Source organism: Carcharhinus amblyrhynchos, chromosome 1 (assembly GCF_965287045.1).
Source record: "Carcharhinus amblyrhynchos chromosome 1, sCarAmb.v2.hapA, whole genome shotgun sequence".
Lineage (NCBI taxonomy): Eukaryota > Metazoa > Chordata > Chondrichthyes > Carcharhiniformes > Carcharhinidae > Carcharhinus > Carcharhinus amblyrhynchos.
Window position 1 is genome coordinate 52,503,045 of NC_137324.1, and position 26,971 is coordinate 52,530,015.

A 26,971-nucleotide genomic window follows, 5' to 3' on the forward strand; every position below is an offset into this window, starting at 1 on the left:
TTGAGGCAGGCTAGGATGGGGAATCAGGGCTGGGCTGGAAATGGTCAGGGTGCCAGTGATCAGGCCGTGGGGGCAGAGAGCTGGCATTATGTGGTTTGCGGGACTGGCCAGTTCTTGTGCTGGCCAGCAACTGGGAGGCTAACAGTGCCAGGCCACTGTGCATGCTTCAATCTCGGCACTGACAGATCAGCGCATGCGCAGTAGCCCACTCAGCACGCTGATTTCAGCCTCTCCAGCGGGGATGAGCCCCGCCCCCTGAAATTTAATGATATTCACAGAGGTAGCCTCTGCAGTGCACAGAATGTGAGAGATTCAGGTCTGAACGCCCAGTGAAAGAAACAGCGTGATTTACTCTAGGATAGAATAAAGTTATCTACAATCAAGAATGATTATGAAGCATTACACAAAAGTATTACAGGATGTGTTTGATGGAGCAAACTACTGTACGCATAGATATAATATTACACGCTACGAGTGAGAAAAAGCTACAGAATTATAATTGCTGCTGTAAATGCAACCATTTTGGAAGATTGTTACAGTAATGTGAATTTTTAAAAAAATTACGAACATAATTGCTAATGTAGGCAGGCATCATGATCGATGCAGGCTTGGGGGCCTGAAGGGCTTGTTCCTGTGCTGGACTTTTCTTTGTTCTTTGTAATAACAGAATTGCTGCAGAGACAAAACCATCCCCCACAAATGCTGAAAATCCCCTGCAAGTTGCAGGAAATACACAGCAGGTTACTCAGTTCAAAAGAGAAATATTTGACTGCGACCCTTTGACATTCTTATTTTTAGCATTTCCTACTATTGTAATGGAAAAGTTGTGGCTAGCTGTTCATGATGTTGTAAAACTTCTGAGATATTCGCTGTTGAACGTTTCTTTTGTCCTGCTCTATCCATGTCCAGCCTATTTGCTACTGATACAAGACGGAACATGTGTTGTTGGCCACTCTTGTCATGTGTGGCACCGGCAGAACTGGCAACAGTTTTCTAGCTATTTGGCCACAGACTGTAAGTGTACAAATAGGATAAAATGTGTTTATTTTGTTTAGAAACAAAAAATAAGATACAAAAAGCATAACATGCATGGGAAGAGAAAGAACCTTTTTGTCAAATGGACACTCACTGTGGTGAGTGACTCCACAAAGCCTGTCCATTACATACAAGGCACAAGTCAGGAGTATAATGGAATATTCTCTTCTTGCCTGGATGAGCGTAGCACCAACAACACTCAAGAAACTCAGCACAATCCAGGGTGAAGCAAATGCTTGATTGGCACCTTATCTAACACCTTAAAAATTAATTTCTTCCACCGTGGTTACGCTGTGTCTGTAGTGTAGTGCAAATGTAGTGCAGAAGATCACTGAGCCTCCTTCAACAGTACCTTCCAAATCCACAACCTCTAACATCCAGAACATACAAGGAAAGCACGGGAACACCATCACCTTCAAGTTCCCCTCATAATAACATGCCATCTGACTTAGAAATACTCACCCATCCCTTTTATTCTGGCGGATCAAAATTAGATATCCCTTTTTAATGGCAAGGTGGGACTACTTGCAGCACTGAAGTGGTTCAGCAGGTTAGGTCACCGTCTCCTCTCGTGAGCAATTAGGGATGACAATAAAGGCTATGTTCACTTGTGGTGCCCACATCCGGTGAAAGAATGAAAGAAAAGCTCAGCCCCAATTCAAGTGTATTACTCAAACATGGACACTACCCTCACCCCTCCTGAGATGAAGTACTATCCATACCACTCAGAAAAACATGAGAATACAAATCCTGCTGCAAGTCAATTATATTTTGATATAAACCCAAGAGACTGCTTCCTCATGAATTTAAATCTGCTGTATTTAAATTCTGAGCAAGCTCACAATATACAATAATTCATATAATTTTAAGTTAACCATAGTAAATGTTAACCCCACCCCCCCACCCCCACCCCATCACTCTGGGTGATCTGAAAACTCACTGAATGAAGTTTCACCTGAATTGCTCCTGTTGTGCTGTGTGAGGTTAGGAATGCAGTACTACAGTTACGTTTGTTACTGCCTAAGAGATGAATCAAATGTGTACAAAAAATGTTCTCTCAGTCACGTCTCATCAAAGTTAATCTTGCATGAAATTTGCCAGCAAACCTAGATGTATGCACACTGCAGCTACAGTGCATGGAGTTGGAGGTGTGTAATTAGAGTTCAGTGGCAAGTAGACTGCTCTGCTCTGGATAGCTTCAAGCCTCTTGAATGTTCTTGCAGTTCTACAATCCAGGCAAGTGGTGAATGTTCCATCAGATTGTTGAATTGAGCCTTGCAAATGATGGGAGGACTTTGATGAATCAGTTGCAGAAAACTCAGTTTCAATGTGTCCGTGACATCTTTTTCAAACTCTCCTTAGCTCTCCCCAACTCTGACCTTCCATTCTGTTCCACCTTCTCCATCACCCCCATTACTATATAATCCATCACATTTCTACAGCTCTGAGGAAGAACCACCCAGACTCAGAATGTTAACTTGTTTTGCTCTCCACAGATGCTGCCAGAGCTGCTGAGATTATCCAGCATTTTCTTTTTTAATTCCTGTTACTATGCTATTGATAGCGCTCCCTCAGTTCACCCTCTCTTTAATCGAACCCTCCCACCCCACACAGCCACCCTCACTCCTTAAGATTGTGACTGAGATAAGCTAGGCAATGACAGCATGTTGAAGGTCTGGAGTCAAATGGTAGTTGTCTGGCACTTAACTGACATGAGTGTTTGGCAGTCCAAGTCTGGATGTTATCCCTGTCCAGCTGTAGGCTGGAATGCGTTGTCTCATTTTCTGAGAAGTAATGAATGGAGGTGAGTACTGTAGAATGATCAATGATCAGATCACTGGGAGACATGATGGTATAGTGGTAATTTCGCTGGACTTGTAATCCAAAGGTCAAGCCTAATGTTCTGGGGACGATGGTTCAATTCTCAACGTAATAGCTAGACTCGAAATTCGATTGATAATCTGAAATGGAAAAGCTCGTCTCAGTAATGATGACCGTGACACCATTATCAATTGTTGTAAAAATTCATCTGGTTCACTAATGTCCTTTAGGGAAGGAAATTTGCTGTCCTTACCTGGTCTGGCCTACATGTGACTCCAGACCTACAACAATGTGGTTGACTCTGAGCTGCCCTTTGAAATGGTGTGACAAGCCATTCAGTTTAAGAGTAGTTAGGGATCAGCAATAAATGTTGGCCTAGCCAACAATGCTCACATCCCCTAAATGAAAAAAAGAATCAGAAGTGTTTCCTGAAATTTCTGCCACTTCTTCTCCATTGACCTAGCCTAGTATCACGGTTGACTACAAGAGCTTAAAATGAATGATTTGATATTACACATTGCCTTGGCCGGGATATTCACTCCTGTTCGAATCAGGTGATGGGAGTAGAAGATGCTGCAAAGCCGTGTTTTATGTTGGCATTAAAGCATGGCGTGATTGTCCCTTCACCCTGTCGGCTTCCTGACATTCAATGTCGGAACATCATTATAATAAATTACCATATCACTATCAGCCCCCTACGCCACAACCATCCCCCTTCAGAAAATCCATCCATGAGAGCTTGACCAGGGTGAATCATAACTTGTCTCTAAAGCATGCACCTGGCATGCAGACCTTTCAGGAGAGCTTGGATGAGTGCAGAGTTCAGGGTACTGCCTGATTACGCCCTGGCACTGCCTGGGCAGTGTCTAGGCAGTGAACCCGTGATTCAAGTTTCTTTCACCAAGTGCTGCACTATATCACAGAGAAAGCTGCCATTGCTATTGTCAGCTTCAACACCGCATTTCCCATTAGACATGGGCCTTTGCTGAAATTGGGGAAAATCCCATCACAAGTCTGATATAACCCATGCTGTGGTTTATTCGAGAATGTGCTGCTCCAAGAGACTATCTCGAAACATTTTATGAACTCTTCATCTAGGTCACTACTTCCAAACTGATTATTTTCAGTTTATATATTAACTACGATCATTGCTCTCCCTTTATCACAAATACACAAAATTTCTTCTTGTATTCTTTGTCTGTTAGGGGTCCAGTAGACCACTCATCATTTTTTTATTATTCATTTGGAGGACATGGGTGTTGCTGGCTGGCCAACATTTATTGCCCATCCCTAGTTGCCCGAAGGCTGTTATGAGTTTACCACATTGCTGTGACACTGGAATCACATGTAGGCCAGACCAGGTAAGAGCGGCAGATTTCCGTCTCTAAAGGACATTCGTGAACCAGATGGGTTTTTCCGATAATCGGCAATGGTTTCATGGTCATCAGTAGATTCTTAATTCCAGACTTTTTTATTGAATTCAAATTCCACTATCCGCCGTGGTGGGTTTCAAACCCGGGTTCCCAGAACATGAGCTGAGTTTCTGGATTAATAGTCTAGCGATAATACCAATAGGCCATTGCCTCCCTGCTGGTGACTTCTTTGCCCTACTATTTCTCATCTCCGCCCAACTGATTCTACATCCTGACCTGAACCAAGGCCACCGCTAACTATTGCAATATTTGATTAATAGTATTACCTCTCCACCTTTACCTAGCCTCCAATTCTGCTTGAATGTCATATACCCTTCAATATTCAGGACCCAGTACTTGTCATCCTGCAGCCACTTTTCTGTAATGGCCATCAGATCATATTAATTTGCTTTGTATTGAATGCTACACTCATTCAGGTACAGAGCCTTTAGTTTTGTCTCATTCTTTGTGTCATATCTCGATTGTTGAAGCATTCTAAGCTTTTTCACGCTGTCCCTTCCTGCCATTCTCTGATCCGAATCTCCCATATTACTGTTTTCTTCTCTCACCTTGTCTGTACTCTTTAATATATCACATCTTTCCATATTTGTTCCCTTGCTCCCACTATTCAGCTTAAAATCCTCTCTACTTCCCTAGTTATGGGGTTCACAAGAATACAGGTCCAGCATGGTGCAAACTATCCCAATGCTACAGCACCACTTTCCCTACAACAAGTATTAGTGTCCTTCCCACAAACTGAAACCTACTTCCCCCACATCAGTTTTTGAGCCACATATTCAACTCCCTAACTGCGAGATATATTCCTCTGAATATCTTGGAAACGTCATTCAATTCATTCTTTTACCTGCTGAGTTTAGCGATTACAACCTAAGTTTGTGTAATCACTCCTCATAACTTAACCTTTCCATGTATTATTCTAGTAAATCTACACTTCACTCCCACAAAAGTCAGTATACTAATTCTTACGGTATGGTGCCCAGAGCTGATCACAGTATTCCAAGTGTGACTTAACCAAGGCTTTTATATAACTGAAGCATGACTCTTCTAATTTCATTAGCTTTTTAAATTATTTTCTGTACCTGTTATTGACATTTTCAATAATCCATGCACCTGGACCCCCAAGTTTTTTTGAAGCTCCACTGGTCCTATCTTTTCACTATTTAGGAAGTATCCTGTTTTACACTTTATAGGTTCAATGTGAATGACATCATATTTGCCTACATTGAAATCCATTTGCTAACTTTGCCCTTCATTTCATCAATCAGTATATTTTTACAATCATATACTTCCATCTACACTGCTTATTTTTGTGTCATCAGAAAATTTGGATATGTGGCTTTCTATCTCATCATTCAAGTCAACAACAGATATGATGAACACTTGAGGCTTCATCATAGATGCTTAGTGAATTACCACTAATCACATTTTTGCTATCAAGTACCTGTCTGTTATCTCTATTTTGTCTTCTTCCACTGCCAGTTTTCTAAGCATTTCGCTTATTTGCCTAATTCCATGAGATTCAGGTTTTGCTAACGGTCTCTTATCAGGGACTTTATTAAATGCCTTCTTCCGGATAAATACAATATCCACGGACATTCTCCTGTTCACGACTTCAGTTACCTTTTCAGCATATTCATTCAGGTCCATCAGACTACCCTTCACAAATCCCACGCTGACTCTATGATCAGCTGAAGATTTTCAAGGTGCTCTGTCACTCTAATCTTAATTATAGATCCTAGTAATTTCTCAACAACAGTGCCAGGCTAACTGATCTAAAATTTTCTGGTTTCCCACTCTCACATTTCTTAATTGGCAGAATAACATGGACAATTTTTGCAATCTACAGCAAAGGTTCCAGAATTGAAAGAACTTTGGAATATCATAGTTAGCCTTTTATCTTCACAGATGGTAAATGATTTTCTGAATGTTTTTAGCACTTTCCGTACTTAACAAGTGTTTGCCTACCCCTGGGCTAATTGGTGGTAGCTGAAGTTTAATATGGATAATGTAAGTTGCCTCATTGGAGATAAAAACTCAAGATATATTTGCTATTCAAGTGGAGGATAGAGCATGGAAAGAGGGAAGTTAAAGAATACCCAGTGGCATTGGATGACCTGTTGCGTACCATGTCCGAACAAGGCAGCAGTAAACAAAGTAAGCAGGAATGCGGGTTATATTGTGAAATTAGTTGAGTTCAAATCCCTAGAAGTCATGCTGGGACTGTGGTTATGCGGCAGCTGGAGAATTGCTTACAGTTCTAGTCACTGCAACATAAGGGAACCATTACGGCATGCAGCCAGTACAGAGGAGAACAATGGGGCTGATAGAAGGATGAGTTATGTGGAATAACTAGCTAAGCTAGGATATTAAATCTCAAAAAGAGCACCTTTGACAGGATTTTACAGATTTTGCTTAATGTTTGAGATAAACAAGGTAATTTGAGCGCTATTCATTCAGGGTAGTAGGGACAGGAGGGATAAGTTCAAGGTTTTGAAGGACAAGTTTTGGACAGATGGCAGGAAGTACTTCATACAGAGGCTCATTAGCTGTTGCAATAAGATGCCAGGAATGGTAGTTGACGCCAGGACCCTGCACTCATTTAAGAAACGGCTAGATACTATAATGGGGAGATAGTAGGGTTGGTATTCTGAAAGAATAAAATCAAATGGACCAAGGGGCCTTTTTAAAAATCACACCTGCAGTCAATAGCTTTGTACACCAAGTGCCTTCAAATGTCTATGGGTTGATTGCTGTGCTGCATGGATATAAATTACGTGTTTTAATCCAGCGTTCATCTCACTGTTACCAGAAAAAACAGTCAATTGGTACAGGCAGAATGGCCTTTATTTTAGCCAATTTGCAACCTCTGTTCATTTGATTTTGACACAGGATCATAAAATGTATAGCTGGAAATAGAGCCACGTAGTATAATGCAAAGGAGTACGCTTTATATACAAGTTAACACTGCAATCTGGCAACAACATGGATGCTTTTGTACGAGACCATTGAGTCGGTTGCACTTTCAGTGGCTATAAACACATTATCCCAAATGTGAGTTGTGTGAAAATGGTAGCGAGGCAGTTCTGTGACTGAGATAAGATGACTTTAATGGGGATTCTGCTAAAAAAAAAACCTCTCTTTACAACCCACTGGCTTCAGTGACTCTTTGGTACCTTTTAGGTTTTGCCTTTGCTTGAGTGCTGGAAGGTTGCCCATTGATGTCATGGAAACACTTGAATCACTAAGAATGATTCATGTCTCTGCTTTCCTCCTATCCTCCCCCACACATGCAAGAATAGTTTTTTCTGATTAACCCTTGCAGCATTTGGAATTAGTGTTCATCCCAAACATGTTTGGCATTAAGGTTTATGTTCCCTTTACCCTGTTTATGTTTCTGAGCAGTGTACTTCCATCTGTTTGATGTGGAGCGGGGGTCAGAGATAGAAAGCAGTTTGTACGGTTACCACCAACACGGCTTTGTGGTGAAGGCGGAGCTGGTCCTTTAAGCAACCTCCTGTCTCATTCCTTCCCCCCCCCCCCCCCCCCCCGACTCTCTCTCTCTCTCACACACACACACACACACACACACACATATCCTCCTGCAATGATTACTCCGAGTAGTCCGCTCTTACACAGTGCTCAATCCAGCTGCTTATTTCAGAATTGGTGAAGCTTGCTGCTTGAAGCCAGTTGAGTCTGCATGTTGATGGAAAATGCATTTCAAACTCATCCATTTGAGAGGATTCCATGCCTCCTGGCTAGCGCGAATTGTGACCATCAGTGACTTGTACCATCGGCTACTTATCAATGGTGCAAATGCCAAAAGGGTTTTTTGAATTTAAAAAAGAGAACAGTTAAAAAAAAGTGATAACTTGAATAAAATTGGGAAAGATGGAAAGCACAGCCGTCAAGTCCTTACTAAACAAACTTGAACCAAAGAGGTTTCAGTTCCTGTTTATTCAGTAGGCTAAAAGTATAAATAATATGTAACATAGGGAGCAATTTATTGCTTAAAAATGCAATAGCTTTTTTTTTGAAATCTTAAACACAGTTTTACTGCATTAATTAGTCTTGCATTTATGCCATTATTTTATGCCATTCTAATATGCGCTGGACATCTTATGTCTCAATAAGCGGTGGAGGTTTATTTTTCTGTTTGTTACATGTACTGTTAACCTCCTACAAGTATCCCATTACTTTTAGCTCACAACTGAAACATGCAAAAGACTTAACGAAGAAGATGGCATTGCCTAAGTTTAGTAAAAGATAAATCTGTTTTCAGATTCTTGAAGTATATAACAGTCTATTCAAACTGTTGGCAACTACTTTATAAAAATGTTCAGCTGATTTGATCTCTTGTTTTGGCCATTCTTATAATAGGACATCGAAACCTCATGGACTAGCTTGAGATTCACCATTCTATTAGGGCTTCAAAAATCATGAATTTATCTTTGTACTCCCAATACTGACTTTCTTATAGTACATTTTCTGATTTTCAAAATGATAAATAAATGGATTTTCTATTTACCATCAGAACTAATAACTTGAACAGATTATAATAAAATGGTTGTGACTGTTGATGTAAAACTTCTAGACACGGGACCTTAACTGAAATAAGATTAAAATATTTATAGCAGCATTTAAGACTATCTTATTTATCTATTATAAGGTAGAGTAAATATTCTATTAATGTTCTGTTCTTGCATTCAATTCATTCAATTAAAATCCATTCCAATTTTGTAAAATCTATTTATTTGATATTTATGTACTTTTAGGTGTCAAACTTTATTGTTTAATGTAAATTCATGTGACACATGATGGAGAGGGTGGGGAATACAAAGAAACAAAAGCAACCATTTGGTGTGTATTCATGTCGAGCAACACATGATACCAAAGCCACAATGTCACAGCAACTTAGCCCTCTCTGAACTCATCCATCAGCTGGAATTTGTAGTTTTAATAGGGACTCCATCAGTAGAATGATTACACTGGAAGAGGAATCCTGCCTCTGTGGCCCACAATATCCCCTCCATTAAAGTGAATGGGTGAATAATTGTGGTTGGCATGTACAAAAGGGTAACTACTACCCCATTCTGTTTTACGCTGTACGATGCAAACTGCTTACCCTCTAATTTAGCATGTACCACACTTGAAAAGGTTCTATAGTGATAGTGCAAAACCCTTATGTACGTATGCACGCATTTCTCATCTGTCACATTTCCAATTTCTGTGGTAATGCAGACACCAGATATTGTGCTGTGCAAACTTGGTGCTACACTCAAAAAATTAAGGAAACAAAGTCATAACTTATGAATTAACTCACCCCGGTGCTTACTTAACATAAATTACAGTTTAGTTTCGCTTTGTTTCCATGGTCAGTTCTGCTATGAAAAGATGGTTGTGGGCTTTCTTGAATAGGTGCAATTGTTATAGTGAAGATGCTCCCATACTACATTTAGTGGGGAATTCCAAACTATCATGGCCTTGGTGAAGGAAGAGTGAAATATAATTAAGATGGTGTGTGATGAGAATATTCTGATGGCATTTCTGCCTAATCCTTCATGGTGATAGAAGTTGCAGGAAGGGCAAGGGGGTACAGTTGCATGAATCTTCGTGAGCTGTGAGTTCAGTGAACCCTGTATGCTGCACTTCTGGCAGTCATAGTATGGTCAAGATGGAGAGATGGTTCATAAATTGATTGATTAATTGGTGAAACAAATGGTTTGATTTTGTAGCATTTAAGAGACACATGTTTACCCTTTAGCAGTAGAGTAATGCATTATGGTTTGCATGCTGTAACGTTCTTGATTTCATAAACATCATAAACTCATTACGAACAGTGCCACATAGGAAATTCCATAGAACCATCAAAGCTTATGTGATGGAAGGAGGCTATTTGGGCCATTGCATCTGTGCCAGCTCTTTTGCTAGAGCAATCCAAATCTAATCTTGATACGCTATTCTATCCCTGTAGCCATATATCTTCCACTGCTTCAATTAATTATCCACTTCTCCCTTAGAAGAAGTCAAAATCTCTGCCTCAACTACTCCCTGTGGCAAAGCATTCCATGTTTTAACAATGCTCTGTGCAACGAAATTACTCTTGATCTTTCTCGTCACTCACTTAGTGACAATTTTAAATTAATGACTTCTTAGCCAGCCAGAGGAAATATTCTATTAATATTCTATTCTCACAGTAAAATACGCTGTACTTTTATATACCTCTATTAAATCACTGTTCCAGTGGAAATAATCTCAGCATTTCAAGTCATCTCTCATTTCCACCCTTGTATAATCTTAATGAATCTTTGCCTTTCATGCTATTTTTATAATGGGTTGCCAAATTGCATACAGTTCTCTTACAGCAATTTTAGCATTGGCTTGTAAAAATCTGCTATTCCTTGATTTGTTTTGATTTGATTTATTTTTGTCAAATGTATTGGAATAGACTGAAAAATATTGTTTCTTATACAGATAAAACATACCATTCATAGAGTACATAGGAAAGAAAGAAAGGAGAGGGTGCAAAATGTAGTCTTACAGTCACGGCTAGGGTGTAGAGAAAGATCAGCTTAATATATGGTAGGTCCATTCAAAGGTCTGATGGCAACAGGGAAGAAACTGTTCTTGAGTCAGTTGGTGTGTGTTCTCAGACTTTTGTATCTTTTTCCTGATGGAGGAAGATGGAAGGGAGTATGTCCAAGGGGGTGGGGGTCCTTGATTAGGCTGGCTGCTTTTCTGACGCAGCGGGAAGTATAGATGAAATCAATGGATGGGAGGCTGGTTTGGGTGAAGGACTAGGCTACATTCACAATCTTTTGTAAGTTGTTGCAGTCTTGGTCAGAACTGGAACCCACCAAGCTGTGATATATCTGGAAAGGATGCTTTCTATGATGCATCTGTAAAATTGGTGAGAGTCGTAGCGGACCTGCCATATTTCCTCAGCCTTCTGAGAAAGTAGAGGCATGGTGGGCTTTCTTAAGTATAGTGTTAACTACAATTCTGTTTGTCTTCTTTTTGATTTAATCTATTGGTGTTCTGACTTTTAAGGTAATTTGCAGTTGGATTGGAGGTCTTAGGTGTCCCTTTCACCATGTAATGTGTTTTATTTGATTATGTAATTGTGTGAAGCACCAATGCTAATATTGTCCATTTTACTATTAGACTTCTCCGGTGGGAAAAAATAAGTCTTACATAAGAACATAAGAAATAGGAGCAGGAGTAGCGTTGTACAGGGTTTTGGTGAAACCACATCTGGAATGCTATACACTATGTACAATTTGAGTCTCCAAACACATGGAAGGATATACTTCCAATGGAAGCTATACTTTGGAGGAATATTTAACACAGATTTTCAGTCTCTCAGGGAATGGAGGGATACAGAGAGAGGGCAGGAATATGAAGTTGAAGTCCAAGATCTACCATGATCATATCAAAGCTCTCTTTCATCCACATTACCATGTCCTGCTTAAAAAAAGTCTAAAGAAACAAAGGCAACTCTAAATGTAAATTGAAACCCTAGTAACCAGAGTTAGTACATCTGTAGTCTCTTATCTCAAACTTCTGTTAGAAGACAGCTAGATTTTGTCATCTTGTTGGTACACAGTTTCATATTTGCAGATAACATTATATGATACAACACCCCTCCTTTTAAAACATTATATAACAGACCTTAGGGGATCTACTCATAGCATAAATTGTTCCTAAAAGTTTCAGAACAAAAAGAAGCCATTTGTCTCTCTGAGTTGTGCTCGTGGTAGCTCCACCTTAGAACTATCTGCTCCAATAACATTCCCCAACATAGGCGACGGAAGAAAGCAATTTAGTTCAATTTTGTGGACCAGGTAATGCTTTGAACTTTGTTGACACAGGTTGTGAACACAGGAAAATCACTTTCGTAGGTAACCATCTCATATTTGATTTTTTCTGCCCATTATTATCTTGTTTTTAGTGAAAGACCTGAAGATATCAGCAATGCTACAAATGCTATTTGGTAACATTTATCATGTTATTACAAGGGTTTTTTTTGGGGGACAGCTGGGGATGGGGCAGAGTGGCGCTGGGGATATGGAACAAGTTTGCGCAGGAGGTCAGAGGAAAGGAATGTTTTTGATTTGATTTATTATTTCACATGTATTAACATATAGTGAAAAGTATTGTTTCTTGCACGCTATACAGACAAAATATACCGTGGGTGGAGAAAGATCAACTTAATGCAAGGTAAGTCCATTCAAAAATCTGAAAGCAGCAGGGAAGAAGATGTTCTTGAGTCGGTTGGTACATGACCTCAGACTTTTGCATCTTTCTCCCAAAAGAAGAAGTTGGAAGAGAAAATATCCGGGGTGCGTGGGGTCTTTAATTATGCTGGCTGTTTTGTCGAGGCAGAGGGAAGTGTAGACAGAGTCAGGGGCTAGGAGCTGATTTGCATGATGGATTAGGCTACATTCACAACGTTTCGTAGTTCCTTGCAGTCTTGGGCAGAGCAGGAGCCATAAAAAGCTGTGATAACAACCAGAAAGAATGCTTTCTATGATGCATCTGTAAAAGTTGGTGAGAGTCATAGCTGACATGCCAAATTATTTGGAGGGAGTTGTAAGGTTGGAGGCATTTACTGAAGTTGTAAAGTTTATTTATTAGTCACAAATAAGGCTTACATTAACACTGCAATGAAGTTACTGTGAAATTCCTCTAGTTGCCACACTCTGGCATCTGTTCGGGTCAATGCACCTAAACAGCATATCTTTAGACTGTGGGAGGAAACCTGAGGACCCAGAAGAAACCCATGCAGACACGGGGAGAACATGCAAACTCCACATTGACAGTGACCCAAGCCGGGAATGGAACCTGCGGTCTGAGGCAGCAGTACTAATCACTGTGCTACCCTGCTGCCCAGTTGTGAAGGGATCCAAACATGAAGATGTCAATCATAAATTGAAGGCATGAGAATACTGAACACCAGCATAGACCAGTTGTAAGATCCAACATTCAGGAATCAAAGATTACCCAAAATAGGCAATCGCGTATTAATAAATGATTTTAAGATTGTTTATTAAGTTTATTAGGGAGTAATATTTTCGATGTGATACAAAATACTTTTGACCTGGGGGAAGCAGAGCAATGCTGATCTCCAAGGGTGACCATGGCAGTCTTCGAGAACAGTTTACTGGTCCTCACTTGGACAAACGGATGGATAAAGCTGATAGTTTCTTCTGATTTCTTCACTTTCCTTGAGCTAGCCGAAGTGTTAGACTGTCACCAGCATTGGTCCACCTTGAGAAGCTCTCTTCCACAAAGTGATTTTTTCCCTCTTGAGAACCCTTTTGTGTAACTTGATTCCAGGAAGGCAATGCTAATTTTTTTATTCAGCTGTCCATTGGCAAGGGACGGATATTCAAGATAACCCTTCATATTTCCATCAGAAGCCCACAAAGTCACCTATTGACCTGTTGATTGCTAGGACGTCCAATTTAATCCTTTTAACATTTAAACATTTAGCTTACAGATGTCTTATAAGGTCACCCCCACTCCTCCAAACAGGGTTTGCAATATCTTGTTTCAATGCTCGTGCTAGAGGCCAGGAAAGCAGCCTGCACTGTTGGTGTTTCATACTCAGGAAGCTTCTAAAGTTTTAAAGTTAATTTTATTAGTGTCGCAAGTAGACTTACATTAACACTGCAATGATGTTACGTCCTGGCACCTGTTTGGATACACTGAGGGAGAATTTAGCAGGGCCGATGCACCTAACCAGCATGCTTTTTGGACTGTGGGAGGAAACCAGAGTACCTGGAGGAAACCCACGCAGACATGGGGAGATCGTGCAGACTCCAAACATGCAGTGACCCAAGCCGGGAATCGAATCCAGGTCCCTGGCACTGTGAGGCATCAGTCCTAACTACGGTGCTACTCTGCCGCCAATAGGGAGCATTCTTTATAAGAGAGAGATATTTATTTCTATAATGTTCAATAAAGTTCTTAGCATTCTATGGAGTTATTACACAGTGATTTCTTACATATCACAACATGGAGGATTGGTGAACTGAACCTGCTACAGACGAGGATACTGACAGCAGAAGATATGGTAGCCCTTTGGGAAGAGCTGAAGTTTATTGAGGGTGAAGGATTAAGAGACTGACTAGGAGGGTGTCTGAATAGCTGAAACTGGAAATGAAGACAGCATGGATGAGGGTTTCAGCAGTTGGTTGGCTGAGGCAGCAGCAAAGGAAGGTGACGTTACAAGAGGGGGTTTCAATAGACTTCATTTTGAGGTTTTGGGTTCGAAGCTCAGCTTAGGCCCAGATTTAAGGTAATTATTTCTGGCAGTTTGCTTCAGATGGAAACAGTGACGAGGGAGAGCAATAGAATCATTGGGCAAGGAAATGGTGTTTTGGAACGGGGGATGGGGGAAGGGGCAGAATGGAGGAGAGGTTTGATCTTCCCGAAGTTTTTTATGAGAGAGGTGATGGCGATGCAGAGCTGGGTGACACAGTGTTCATGTTGAAGCTGACTCCAGATCCACAGTTGATTTCTCTAAGGGGAGCTTACAGATGAAAAAGAGGAGTGGGGAGTAGGCACTCCCCACTCGTGGCAAGCTCAGGCTTTCCTCTCAAGCTCCTCTTGATTTAATTTGATTTGATTTATTATTGTCACATGCATTAACATACAATGAAAAGTATTGTTTCTTGCACTATACAGACAAAGCATACCGTTCATCGAAAAGGAAACAAGAGAGTGCAGAATGTAGTGTTACAGTTATAGCTAGGGTGTAGAGAAAGATCAACTTAATGCAAAGGAGGTCCATTCAAAAGCCTGACAGCAGTAGGGAAGAAGCTGTCCTTGAGTCAGTTGGTATGTGACCTCAGCCTTTGTATCTTTTTCCCGATGGAAGAAAGTGGAAGAGAGAATGTCCGGGGTGTGCGGGGTTGTTAATTGTGCTGGCTGCTTGGCGAGGCAGTGGGAAGTGTAGACAGAGTCGATGGATGGGAAGCTGATTTGCGTGATGGATTGGGCTACATTCCTGACCTTTTGTAGTTTCTTGCGCCAGAATCACCAGCTGTGATACAACCAGAAAGAATGCTTTGTATGGTACATCTGTAAAAGTTGTTGAGAGTCGTAGCAAACATGCCAAATTTCCTTAGTCTTCTGAGAAAGTAGAGGCGTTGGTGGGCTTTCTTAACCAAAGTGTTTGCATGTGGGGAACTAGGACAGGTTGTTGATTATTTGGAAGCCTAAAAAACTGAAGCTCTCGACCCTTTCTACTTAGTCCCTCTTGATGTAGACAGGGGTATGTCCTTCTCTATGCTTCCTGAAGCGTTCCCTGCTTGACCTTGGTCTTCGCAATTCAGCACGTAAAGGATCATATTGCTACATTTCTTTGGGTCTCATCTACTGATGACATCTGGTGTGTCGTAGGCATTACCTCCAGGGTACATGTCAGCTGTTACTTCTATTAGTTTTCCTAATACTTTTTCTCTCATTTTTGTAATGGTCTTAAAACACCCAAACCCAAAAAAAAATCAGTTGCATATTTCTTGATAATCCTAATCTCTGAGTTTTGCTACTACCCTTAAGGATCTGATTTGCACTTTCTCCAGTATTTCTATATCCTTTTCATAATGTAGAAATTTGAACTCTGCATGTTACTCCTAAGTGTAGTCTGACCAGAGTCTTGTACAAGTTTAGCAAAACTTTGCTACTTCTGACTTACACTTGCAGAAATAAATCCCATATTTTCTTAGCATTGTTGATTGCTTTGCTGACCTGTGATGCCATTTTTAATGAATTATATACCTCTACCCCTAGATGTCTTTGTGCTCATAACCACATTTGTTTGCTTATTTTCCAGGATGTGTCACCTCACATTTATTAATGTTAAAGTTGATTTGCCATTTAACTGTTCATGCAGTTTGCAAGTTGTTCGATGGCTTCTTGTACTATGTTGCAATCTTGCTCAGTGTTAGTGATAACTCCATGGACCACATTGGATAGTCCTGATGAAAACAAGCACAACAAATCCATCATTGGGCAACTCTCATGTTCAGCAGAAATTAGCATGTCCTCTCATCTCAATTGCCAGTTTTGACACTTGAACTCTTTGGAACCTCTGGATTCTGTGGGAGAGAGAAGGATACTGATTCTTCCGTGACATCACGAGAATAAGCATTGATGATCCACTCTATGTACACCATCTGCTCGATGACTAAAACTGAAGATGGGTGCTTTTCTTTTGAGGTCTTTTTAGGAGGAAGACTTGGCACATTGTTTGAAAATAGTTATCCTACCACGACTGGACTCTTTTCTGTACTACATACACATCTCTGAAAATTATATCTTCAGTCGTTAGTTAGGTTAATCGCTGTGATATACGTTATAAAGAACCTCCTTCTAGGTTGAGAAAAGCGACAACAGGTGGAAGTGTTTGGCAAGCTGCAGTCAGTAACTGAATGTGTATTCTATTTCAGGTGGGAATCGTTCTTCAGCTAAAATGAAGTGTTCCACGCCAGATATATCATTGATTTTTATCTACCAGATGTGGACAGACCTGTTGCGCATTTTTTAGTTTCTCATTTGAGATTGCCATTGTTTGCAGTTTGCCTTTTGATCTTGCTTATTTTAACTCTCTTGCAAATCTTGATTGTTGTTCTTCCTGGAACTCAGTGAGCCACGATACACTTCTGTGAATGTCACCACACAGCACTGCTACAAACTGTCATTAATGTTCTCCTCACAGCACTCAATCTCCTCCACAGCAGCATTGTAACGGTAGGGGTGACGGATTCAATTTTTCACTTTAGAATAGCTGTTAAAATACTTAATGTAAAATAATGGATGTGGTGCAGGGAGTTACAAGGTCATAATTCAATCTTTTTAAGGTTCTCCTGACTTTCAAAAATCACATAATTATGTTCTTGCAGTCAAAAGGTTCAGTTTTGAATTGAAGCTCTCATAAAGTCACAGAGCGGCTACAGCGCAAAAGGAGACATTTTACAAAATTCACTTACGGGATGTGGGCTGGCTAGGCTAGTATTTATTTCCCATCTCTAGTTGCCCTTGAAATTATGGTGGAGAGCTGCCTTCTTGAATGGCTGCCATCCCTGGGGTGTAGGTATACCCCAGTACTACTAGGGAGGATGTTCCAGGATTTTGACCCAATGACAGTGAAGGAAAGGCAATATACTTCCAAATCAGAATGGGTGAGTGATTTGGAGGGGAATTTCTAGGTGTTGGTGTTCCCGATATTTGCTGCTGTTGTCCTTGTAGGTGATAGCAGTTGTGGTTTTAAAAGATGCTATCTAAGAAGCCTTGGTCATTTCCTTCAGTGCACCTTACAGATGGTACACACTGCTACCACTGTTCATTGGTGGTGGTGGATTGAATGTTTGTGGAAGGAGAATCAATCAAGAGGGTTGCATTATGGTTTCCAGCTTCTTGAGTGTTGTTGGAGCTGCACTCATTCAGGCAAGTGGATAGTATTCCTGATTCCTGCCTTGTAGATTGTGGACAGGCTTTGAGAGAAAGTGAGTTACTTCCTCAGAATTCTTAGCCTCTGACCTGCTCATGGCTAGTCCAGTTGAGTTTCTGATCAATGGTAACCCCCAGGATGTTGAGAGTGGGGGATTCAGCGATGGTAGTATCATTGACAAGCAAAGGGAAATGGTTAAATTCTGTTCTTTTGGAGAGGTCATGCCCGGCACTTACATAGTGCAAATGGATATTGTCCACGTCTTACTGCCTTTGGGCATGAACTGCTTCAGTATCTGCAGTGTTGCGGGTGGTGCCCATCATGGCTGTGTCCACTTTCTTCAAGAGTAATTAATATAGTGTCATAAGAGACCATCAGATGTTGAAGCAGAAGTTGGTCATTTGGCCCATCAAGTCTGATCTGCCATTCAGTGAGATCATGACTGGTTTGATATGATAATCCTCAACTCCACTTTGTTGACTTTTCCCCTAATCCTTGATTTTGTTACTGATTCAAAATCTGTGTATTTTAGCCTTGAACACACTTTATGATTCAACCTCCACAATCCTCTGCGGTGAAGAATTCCATTCACTACCCTCAGAGAAGAAATTCCTCCTCATCTCTGTCTCAAATGGGCAACTCCTTATTCTGATATTATACCCTCTGGAGCTAGATTCCCCCACAAAGGGAAACAGCTTCTTAGCATCTACCATGTAAAGCTCCCTGGGAATCCTATATATCTCAGCAAGGGGTTGCTTCTCATTCTTCTAAACTCCAATGAGTACAGGCCCAACCTATTCAACCTCGCCTCATGAGAAAATTCCTCCATTCCTAGGGTTAACCTAGTACGAAGTCTCACAACTCCAGGTTAAAGTCTCAACACAGTGATATAGTCACCTTACCTAATGAAGGAGCAGCGCTCCGAAAGTTCATAATTCCAAATAAACCTGTTGGACTTTAACCTGTTGTGGGACTTCTTGTTGTGCCCACCCCCAGTCCAATGCCAGCATCTCCACATTTAGGAATAACCTAGTTGCACTGCCTCCACTGCCAGTACAGCTACCCTCAGAGAAGGGGACCCAAATTGTTCAGACTATTCCAGGTGTCAGTCCCTTGTCCTTTTATTCATAGCCATGCAGTTGTTTTCCATTTCAGATAATCCAATTTTCTCTTGAAAATCATGATTACACCTCACCCTCAGGTAGTGCTCTGCAGCCCCTAACGACTTTCTGCAATAAAACATTTTTCCACATGTTGCCGTTGCACTTTTTGCCAATGACCCAAATCAATATCCTCTGATTTTTCTCCGTTTCCTCAAAGGAAACAATTTCTCTCTATCTACTCTGTCTCCTGACCCCTCATGACCGTGAACCCCTCTATCAAATTTCCTCTGACCCTTTTTTCCAATGAGGACAGCTCCAACTTCTCCATCTATCTATCCTGCTCCATTGTGCTGTATGTTGTGTGTGAATCTTTACATAACTTCAGTTCTATAGCTACCAATTCCACCTACTCCACGGCAGCTGTGTGAGGTTGGCCGAGGCCAGCTTGGTTCCGTGTTTGACCCAGAGATGATCTTCTGACCATTATTCGCAGCATCTCCAACACTATCTACTTTCACTTCCATAACATTACCTGCCTCTGCCCCTACATCAGCTTATCTGCTACTAATCCTTATTAGCGTATTTTTAAAACTCTAGATGTGACCAATTCAACTCATTTCTGGCCACCTTCTTGTATTCTGTCCTTGATAAAAATGCAGTCATTCAAAACACTGCTGCCTTCCAAACTTGCCTCAAATTCCATTTGCTTATAAACCTCGTTCTGGCTGAACTACATTAGCTTCTATGTAAACAATGTCTTGACTTTTAAATTCTAATCCTTATTTTTAGCTCAATCCATGACCTCCCTTCTCCCTATCTCTGTAATCTCCTCCAGCCCCTTAACCTCCAACGTATCTGCTCCTCTAATTCTGGTCTCTTGAGTGTTCCCGATTTTAATTGTTTTTTTTTACTGGCCATTATAGGCCATGCCTTCAGCTACCTAGGCCCTAAGCATTGCCATTCCCTTTCTGTCTCCACCTCTCTTTCTTCCTTTTAAGAGACTCTTTGACCATGCTTTTTATTATCTGCCCTAGTATATCCTTGTTTGTCAAATTATTGTTTTATAATGGTCCTTTGAAGCACCTCGGGACATTTTGTTATGTTAATGGTGCTATATAAGTCTGCTGTTGTGCATGTTTTCCCTGGCAGTTTTATGTCTCATATCTCATTGATTTTTGCTGTTATACTGCTGTGTCTGTTAGTTTGAAATTTAGTACAATATTTAAACCTAATTTTGGACTTCGATGTTTACTCTGTTGTACTCCTCCTAAGGGTAAGCAAGCCCGTTCAGGGGAAGTATTAGTCAAGTGTGCAAGTAACAACAAGTGCTTGAAAAAGAGATTTCCATGGGGTCCTTTTCATAATTTATGGACCTATTTCATTGAGTGTTTTATGGCACTGCCCTCTCACCAATGACCAATTGATAGTTATGTCTTCCTCTTTTCACTCATTTAAAAGTTTTATTCCACTCTGCAGATCCTGCCCTAACCAGAGCAGGCAGGCATACCTGTATATTAAGACTGTTTTACCTGGAAGAAAGAAAGTCTTTTCATCTGCCCTCTTTTCATTTGATTTGATTTGATTTATTATTATCGCATGGATTGGGATACAGCGAAAGGTGTTGTTTCTTACATACTTTACAGACAAAGCATACTCTTCATAGAGTACATAGGGGAGAAGGAAAAGAGAGGGCGCAGAATATAGTGTTACAGCCATTGCTAGGGTGCAGGGAAAGATCAACTTAATGTGAGGTAGGTCCATAATATGAGCTAAGTCTGATGGCAGCAGGGAAGAAGCTCTGGACTCGAAACATCACCTCTTTTCTCCTTACAGATGCTGCCGGACCTGCTGAGATTTTCCAGCATTTTTCTCTTTTGGTTGAAAGAAGCTGTTCATGAGTCAGTTGACATGTGATCTCAGATTTTTGTATTTTTTAACCAACGGAAGAAGGCTGAAGAGATTTTATCTGGGATTAGTGGGATCCTTGATTATGCTGGCTGCTTTCCCGAGGCAGCAGAAAGTATAGACAGAGTCAGTGGTTGGGAGGCTGGTTTGCATGATGGACTGTTCACAACCCTTTGCCTGAGTGAAGATTGCACACAATGTGGATATCTGCATTTATCCTCATGGTTCAGTATAACCACTGCACTGTATGTCAGATTACCACTGCACCTCAAAACAGACTAGACCTGGGGCGGGATTTTGCAATCTCACTCGACCCAAAACCATAAAATCCCGCCCGAGGTTAACGAACTTTCAAGTGCCTCTCACCTGCTCTGATTCCTGTGGTGGGTGAGACAATAAAATCTGGTCTTGAAGCTTTCGAGGTGAATCAGTAAGCAATTGCTCTGTCAAGTGTGGAGCTGATTTGATTTGATTTGAATTGATTTGATTTATTATTGCCACATGTATTAGCATGCAGTGAAAAATGTTGTCTTACAGACAAAGCATACCATTCATAGAGAAAGAAACAAAAGAGTGCAGAATGTAGTGAATGGGCTCTTTAATCCTCATTCAGATACTCAATCTCAGTTTGAGCAGTTGTAAGGGCGCTACAACAGGTCTTGTCACCCCAGTGCCAAGGGAAATAGCAGTCAGGGCTTTTGCTCCTGGCTGCTATCTGGTGGCTCCTGGAAGATGCGTTTGCTTGGATGTTACACTACGACATAATTAATAAAGTTGTGATATAACTCTGACCTGCCAAATAGCCCGCAGATTAGTAATGGAGTTGTTGTAGCTGTGTCCTGGGAAACCTGCTGTGTTATGATCCTCACTGCTGACATCAGAGAAGCATTTCCTCTTCCATCAGATGTTATCTCCCAGGCCATTATCCACAGTGCAAATGGGCGTTTTTAAATATGATTTCTCTTTATTTTAACTTACTTTTTGTTTGAAGGATTTTACATTTAAGACACTTCCTGCCAAACAAACAAAACCTTTCTTTTTAATGCATCACGCAGTACTTCAAGCAGCTGAAGGCCACACACTGAATCACCCCTTAGACAGAGGACTGTCCATACATAGATACGGTCCAGTGCCCTTCTGCAGTATCCCAGATTAGTGAGCATTAGGATCAGAACCATAAACATCAGAGAAATATTAAGGGAGAGATTTGTGATCAAAAGAGTTGATGTACCAAGTTTATTTTTAAAGATGCCATATTAAAATAGATTACCCTTTTAAACAAGATCACAAACAGCCCAGTATTAGTGATGAGCCTACTGATTGTAAGTTGAAATGCTGATTCTGACAACCATTTCTGTTATCCTGCAGGTAATCTGATAGAAATGTCTTTGTTTTGCAGGCAAAGCAGAGAGAGCATCATTCCCATTTGGGAGGGACTCAAACATGCAAGGTTGTCAGGTCAGTTGCATGTCTTCTTCCTTAGTGCAAGAAGCATTTACATTATTGTCTCATTGTGTTTGTCCTTGTCATTTGTGCTCAAAATAAATGAGGAATCTGTAAATTTCAAAATGAATAGGGTTGTATGACAATGACTTGTCTGTCTCCCACTACCACCATCTCCTCTTTCCTCTGCACCCCCCTTCCCTTCCTCACCCCAAGCTGGTCCACCTTTGAACAAGATGCATCATTATGCTGTTGGCCATCACATTTCTCCTCTAGGGCATTGTTACACGGCAGGTACTAGCTTGGGACTGGACTGGTGAGAAAGTGACTCAGTGAGAATCCAGCCCCTCCAGGAGTAGCTGCGGTAAGCCCAGCTGGTTTTAACAATCCAGTTGACAGGCTGCTGGCAGGCTGAAGCAGAAATCACCGGGAAGTAGCAGAAAGTGGATGGCCTGGAGGCCACTCACCAAGTCCAAAGTGGGAGGGGGAAGGACAGGCAGGACATTGATTCGCAAATGGGAGGCCGGAGGGGACTTCTTTTATTTATTCATGACACATGGCTGTCACTGGCTGGCCAGCATTCATTGCTCATCCCTAGTTGCCCTTCTTCAGAGGGCAGTTGAGAGTCAGCCACATTGTTGTGGCTCTGGAGTCACATGTATACCAGACCAGGTAAGCATGGTAGATTTCCTTCCCTAAAGACACAAGAGAAACAGATGGGTTTTTCCGACAATCGACAATGGTCATCCTAATTCCAGATGTTTTTTATAGAATTCGAATTACACCATCTGCCATGGCAGGATTCAAACCTGGGTCCCAAGAACATTAGCTGAGTTTCAGGATTAATAGTCTAGTGATAATAAAACCAGGCCATCGCCTCCCTGTCTGGGCAAGGGAGGCGTAGACTTTCCTTGTGGGGCATAGGGAAACATCCTCTGATCAGGTTTGGACAGTGTGGGCCGATATCCTGCTTACTTGCGAGCAAAGACAGTATAGAACTATATTGATGTAATAGGAGACTCGTTTTCATAAATACTTGAGGCTTCCATCTCAGCTAAGGAGAATCTCGTATCTCTATAAGTTCAGGAATTTTAAAATTGCAGCTGAGTGGTAACAACGTGGGATCCAGTCCATTTTAACTCCCGCCACCCCCTTCCCCACCAACAGCTTGGTTTCCACTGTACAAAAATTAAAACTACTACCACAAACTTAGTTCAGATGATATAAAGCCACTGAATGCAAGTTAAACTTCATTCATCAAACCATACAATGCAACGCAAAGCAACCTCAAAGTAAATTTGCTAGATTCAAGGTATTTGACCACTGGGCAAATTGGGAAACAACCCACTAATGCAAATATATAGATTTAAAATGATTCACGAAAGAAACAAGTTTGATCTGTGAAACACTTTTTAACAGGTCAGGAATGCACGCCATGGAAGTGTGGTGGAGGCAGGTTCAGTTGAGGGATTCAGGAGGGCATTAGATGATTATGTGAATATAAAATATATGCAAGGCTATGGGGAAAAGGCAGGAGAATGGCACTAAGTTATGCTGCTCATTTGGAAGATCAGTGGAAACACGCTGGGCAAAATGGTGTCCTACTACGCTATAACAATTCTGTGACCCTGTGGTATATAGAAGCCTTTAAAATGCCAGCATGTTGGTGATGTGACACTTATGTAATCGAGGCCATGTCCAAAAATTGCATGCATGGAAACAAACATGGGAATTCCATTCATTGCCAATGAACATCAAACTGACCATACATTGTTTCTGCATTAATTCTTAAAAAGATCAAAGACAAAGTTAAGAAAATTTATAGTTGGAATTCCCATTCGAGGTATAGTTGCTTAAATTTGAATTTGGCTAATTTCACAGCCCCTTTGTGCGGTTAAATGAACCCACTTTGAGGGCATTGTTGACTCTTCATTCTCTGTCCGAGTGAAAGAGGAGATAGTTGAGACCCTGGATGGGCTAAAAATGGCTAAAGTAGAGGTATAAAGGCTGGCACCAATTAAAAGTTGGTAAGTTACCAAGACCGGATGGGAGGCACTCAAGGACACTGAGGGAAGTAAGGATGGAAATTGCAAATGCACTGGCTATTCTCTTTTGATACATGAATAATGCCAGAGGACTGAGGAGGAATTTCATCATCAAGTTTTCTACCACAGAGAACAGTGGACACTGAGTCATCGAATATATTTCTGAATGGAGGTCAGTCACCAGCGGAGTGCCTCAAGGATCTGTTCTGGGACCCTTGTTGTTTGTCATTTTCATAAATGACCTGGATGAGGAAGTGGAGGGATGGGTAAGTAAGTTCGCTGATGACACGAAGGTCGGTGGTGTTGTGGATGATCTGGAAGGATGGCAAAAGTTGCAGCAGGACATAGATAGGATGCAGGACTGGGCGGAGAAGTGGCAGATGGACTTCAACGCGGATAAATGTGTAGTCGTCCATTTTGGCAGAACCAACGGGATGAACGAGTACACTATCAAGGGCAGAAGTCTGAGTAGTGTTGAGGAGCAGAAGGATCTTGGGGTCCGGGTCCACAGGACTCTTAAATCGGCCTCGCAGGTGGAGGATGTGGTCAAGAAGGCATATGGTGTACTGGCCTTCATTAATCGAGGGATTGAGTTTAGGAGTCGGGAGGTAATGCTGGAACTTTATAAGACCCTTGTCAGGCCTCATTTAGAGTATTGTGTGCAATTCTGGTTGCCTCACTATAGGAAAGATGTAGAAGCTATTGAAAGGGTACAGAGGAGATTTACAAGGATGTTGCCTGGACTGGGAGGCATGCCTTATGAAGTTAGGTTGAGGGAGCTGGGACTCTTTTCCCTGGAGAGACGAAGGTTGAGAGGCGACCTGATAGAAGTTTACAAAATGTTGAGAGGAATGGATAGGGTGGACTCTCAGAGGCTATTTCCCCGGGTTGAAATGGTCGCTACGAGAGGACACAGATTTAAGGTGCGGGGAGGGAGGTTCAGAAGTGATGTTAGGGGTAAGTTTTTCACTCAGAGGGTGGTGAGTGAATGGAATCGGCTGCCGTCAGTGGTGGTGGAGGCAAACTCGCTGGGGTCTTTTAAAAGACTTCTGGATGAGTATATGGGGTTTAATGAGATTGAGGGTTATAGATAGGTCTGTAGGTTGGTAGGTGATGATGTGATCGGCGCAACTTGTGGGCCGAAGGGCCTGTTTGTGCTGTAGTGTTCTATGTTCTATGTTCTATATTCAAGACTAAGATAGACAGATTTTTGAACTTTAGGTGAGTTAAGTGTTATGGGTAACTGGCACAAAAGTGGACTTGAAGCCAAGATTAAATCAGCCATGATCTTATTGAATGGTGGAGCAGGTACAAGGGGCTGAATCATCAACCTTATGTTCTTATCAGTGAAGAATTACACATGTTCAAAAAATGGGTGTAATGGTCAACATTGCAACTACAGGCCAATCAGTTTAACTTAGGTGTTAGGAAAGATGATAATGCAGGACAAAATTAATAGTTACTCAAACAAATGGATGGATTAAGAAGGCAGGCTGGTCAAATGGGAAGAAATTGGCAGATTCAGAAAGAATGCTTCTGCTCGTGGAGGAGTCCAGAGCTCAGGGCTATAGTTTGAGGATAAGGGGTAAACCTTTTAGGACGGAGGTGAGGAGAAATTTCTTCACCCAGAGAATGGTGAGTGTGTGTATTGAGGCCAAAATGTTGTCAAATTTCAAGAAGAAATTAGATACAGTTCTAGCCACTAAAGGGATCAAGGGAAATGGGGGAAGGTGGGATCAGAATATTGAATTTGATAATCAGCCATGATCAAAATGAATGGTGGAGCCGGCATGAAGGGCTGAATGGCCTACTCATGCTTCTAGACTCTTTTTTTTATTAAATCAAAGGCAGAAGAGTGTGGTACGTTTTGGTAAGATGAATGAGGAGATGAAATATAAAATAAAAGGAGCCCAAAATGAGTGCTGGAGGTGGGTATTTGTGCAAAAATCATCTGAAGGTGGCAGTGGTTGGGAAAGTGGTTAAAAAGATGTACAGAATTCAGTAGACACATTTAGGATTAAATCAAGGAAGTTGTAATGAATCTTTATCAACTCTGGTTTGTTCAGCCTCTTGGAATATTGTGTCCAATTCTGGGAATTGCACTTTAGGAAGAATGTGAAGGCTTGAGGATGCAAGAAAGCTTTACAACAATGGTGTCCGGGACTGGAGCAGCTGGGGAAATACTCCTTAGAGAAGAGAAGGTTGTGAAGAATTTGAAAAAAGTATAAAATCACAAGGGATTCAGACAGATAGGGAAAAACAGATAGGCAAGGCCACAAGAGGGCCGAATGGGCTAGTTCTGTGTTTCACCATTCTGCAATTGTTACTTAGCTGATTCTAAACCTGGTGAGCACTCTGCAACTTGACTTGTACTGTTTACCCCTGTATGTTTGAAATTTGAGTGTGGAAGATTCAAAGCAGAAACCACACAGCCCTAGTCAGAACTCAGTAAACTAGCAAAAATCTATTTCAAATGGTGATCTTATCAGAGCTTGTCTATATCTTACTAAATGCATGATGCTTTCCATGACGTGAACTGATTTATATTCTAAACTTGGCATTTTCAGGGTCTGGTGACTTTAATTTCTGGATATGAATCTTGACTGATCTTACTGATTTTGTCAAACATTACGTCTTTTGTTTGGAACATGGGCAAGGTGTGCATGGGTAGGATAGTTGAATATTAATCTGTTCAAATGTGAATTCAGGTGTAAGTTGAACTGATAA

At 41.2% G+C, this 26,971-nt stretch overlaps 1 protein-coding gene across 6 annotated transcripts in view; it reads left to right on the top strand.

The window, feature by feature from the left end:
- tcf4 (transcription factor 4) overlaps positions 1–26,971 on the top strand; it is a 592,048-nt gene that overhangs the window by 245,169 nt on the left and 319,908 nt on the right. For all 6 annotated transcript variants that reach the window (XM_080182922.1, XM_080182913.1, XM_080182904.1 and 3 more), the window contains one exon: positions 22,156–22,214. In XM_080182922.1, coding sequence (XP_080039048.1) covers positions 22,156–22,214 — 59 coding nt within the window. The remainder of the gene's footprint in view (positions 1–22,155; positions 22,215–26,971) is intronic.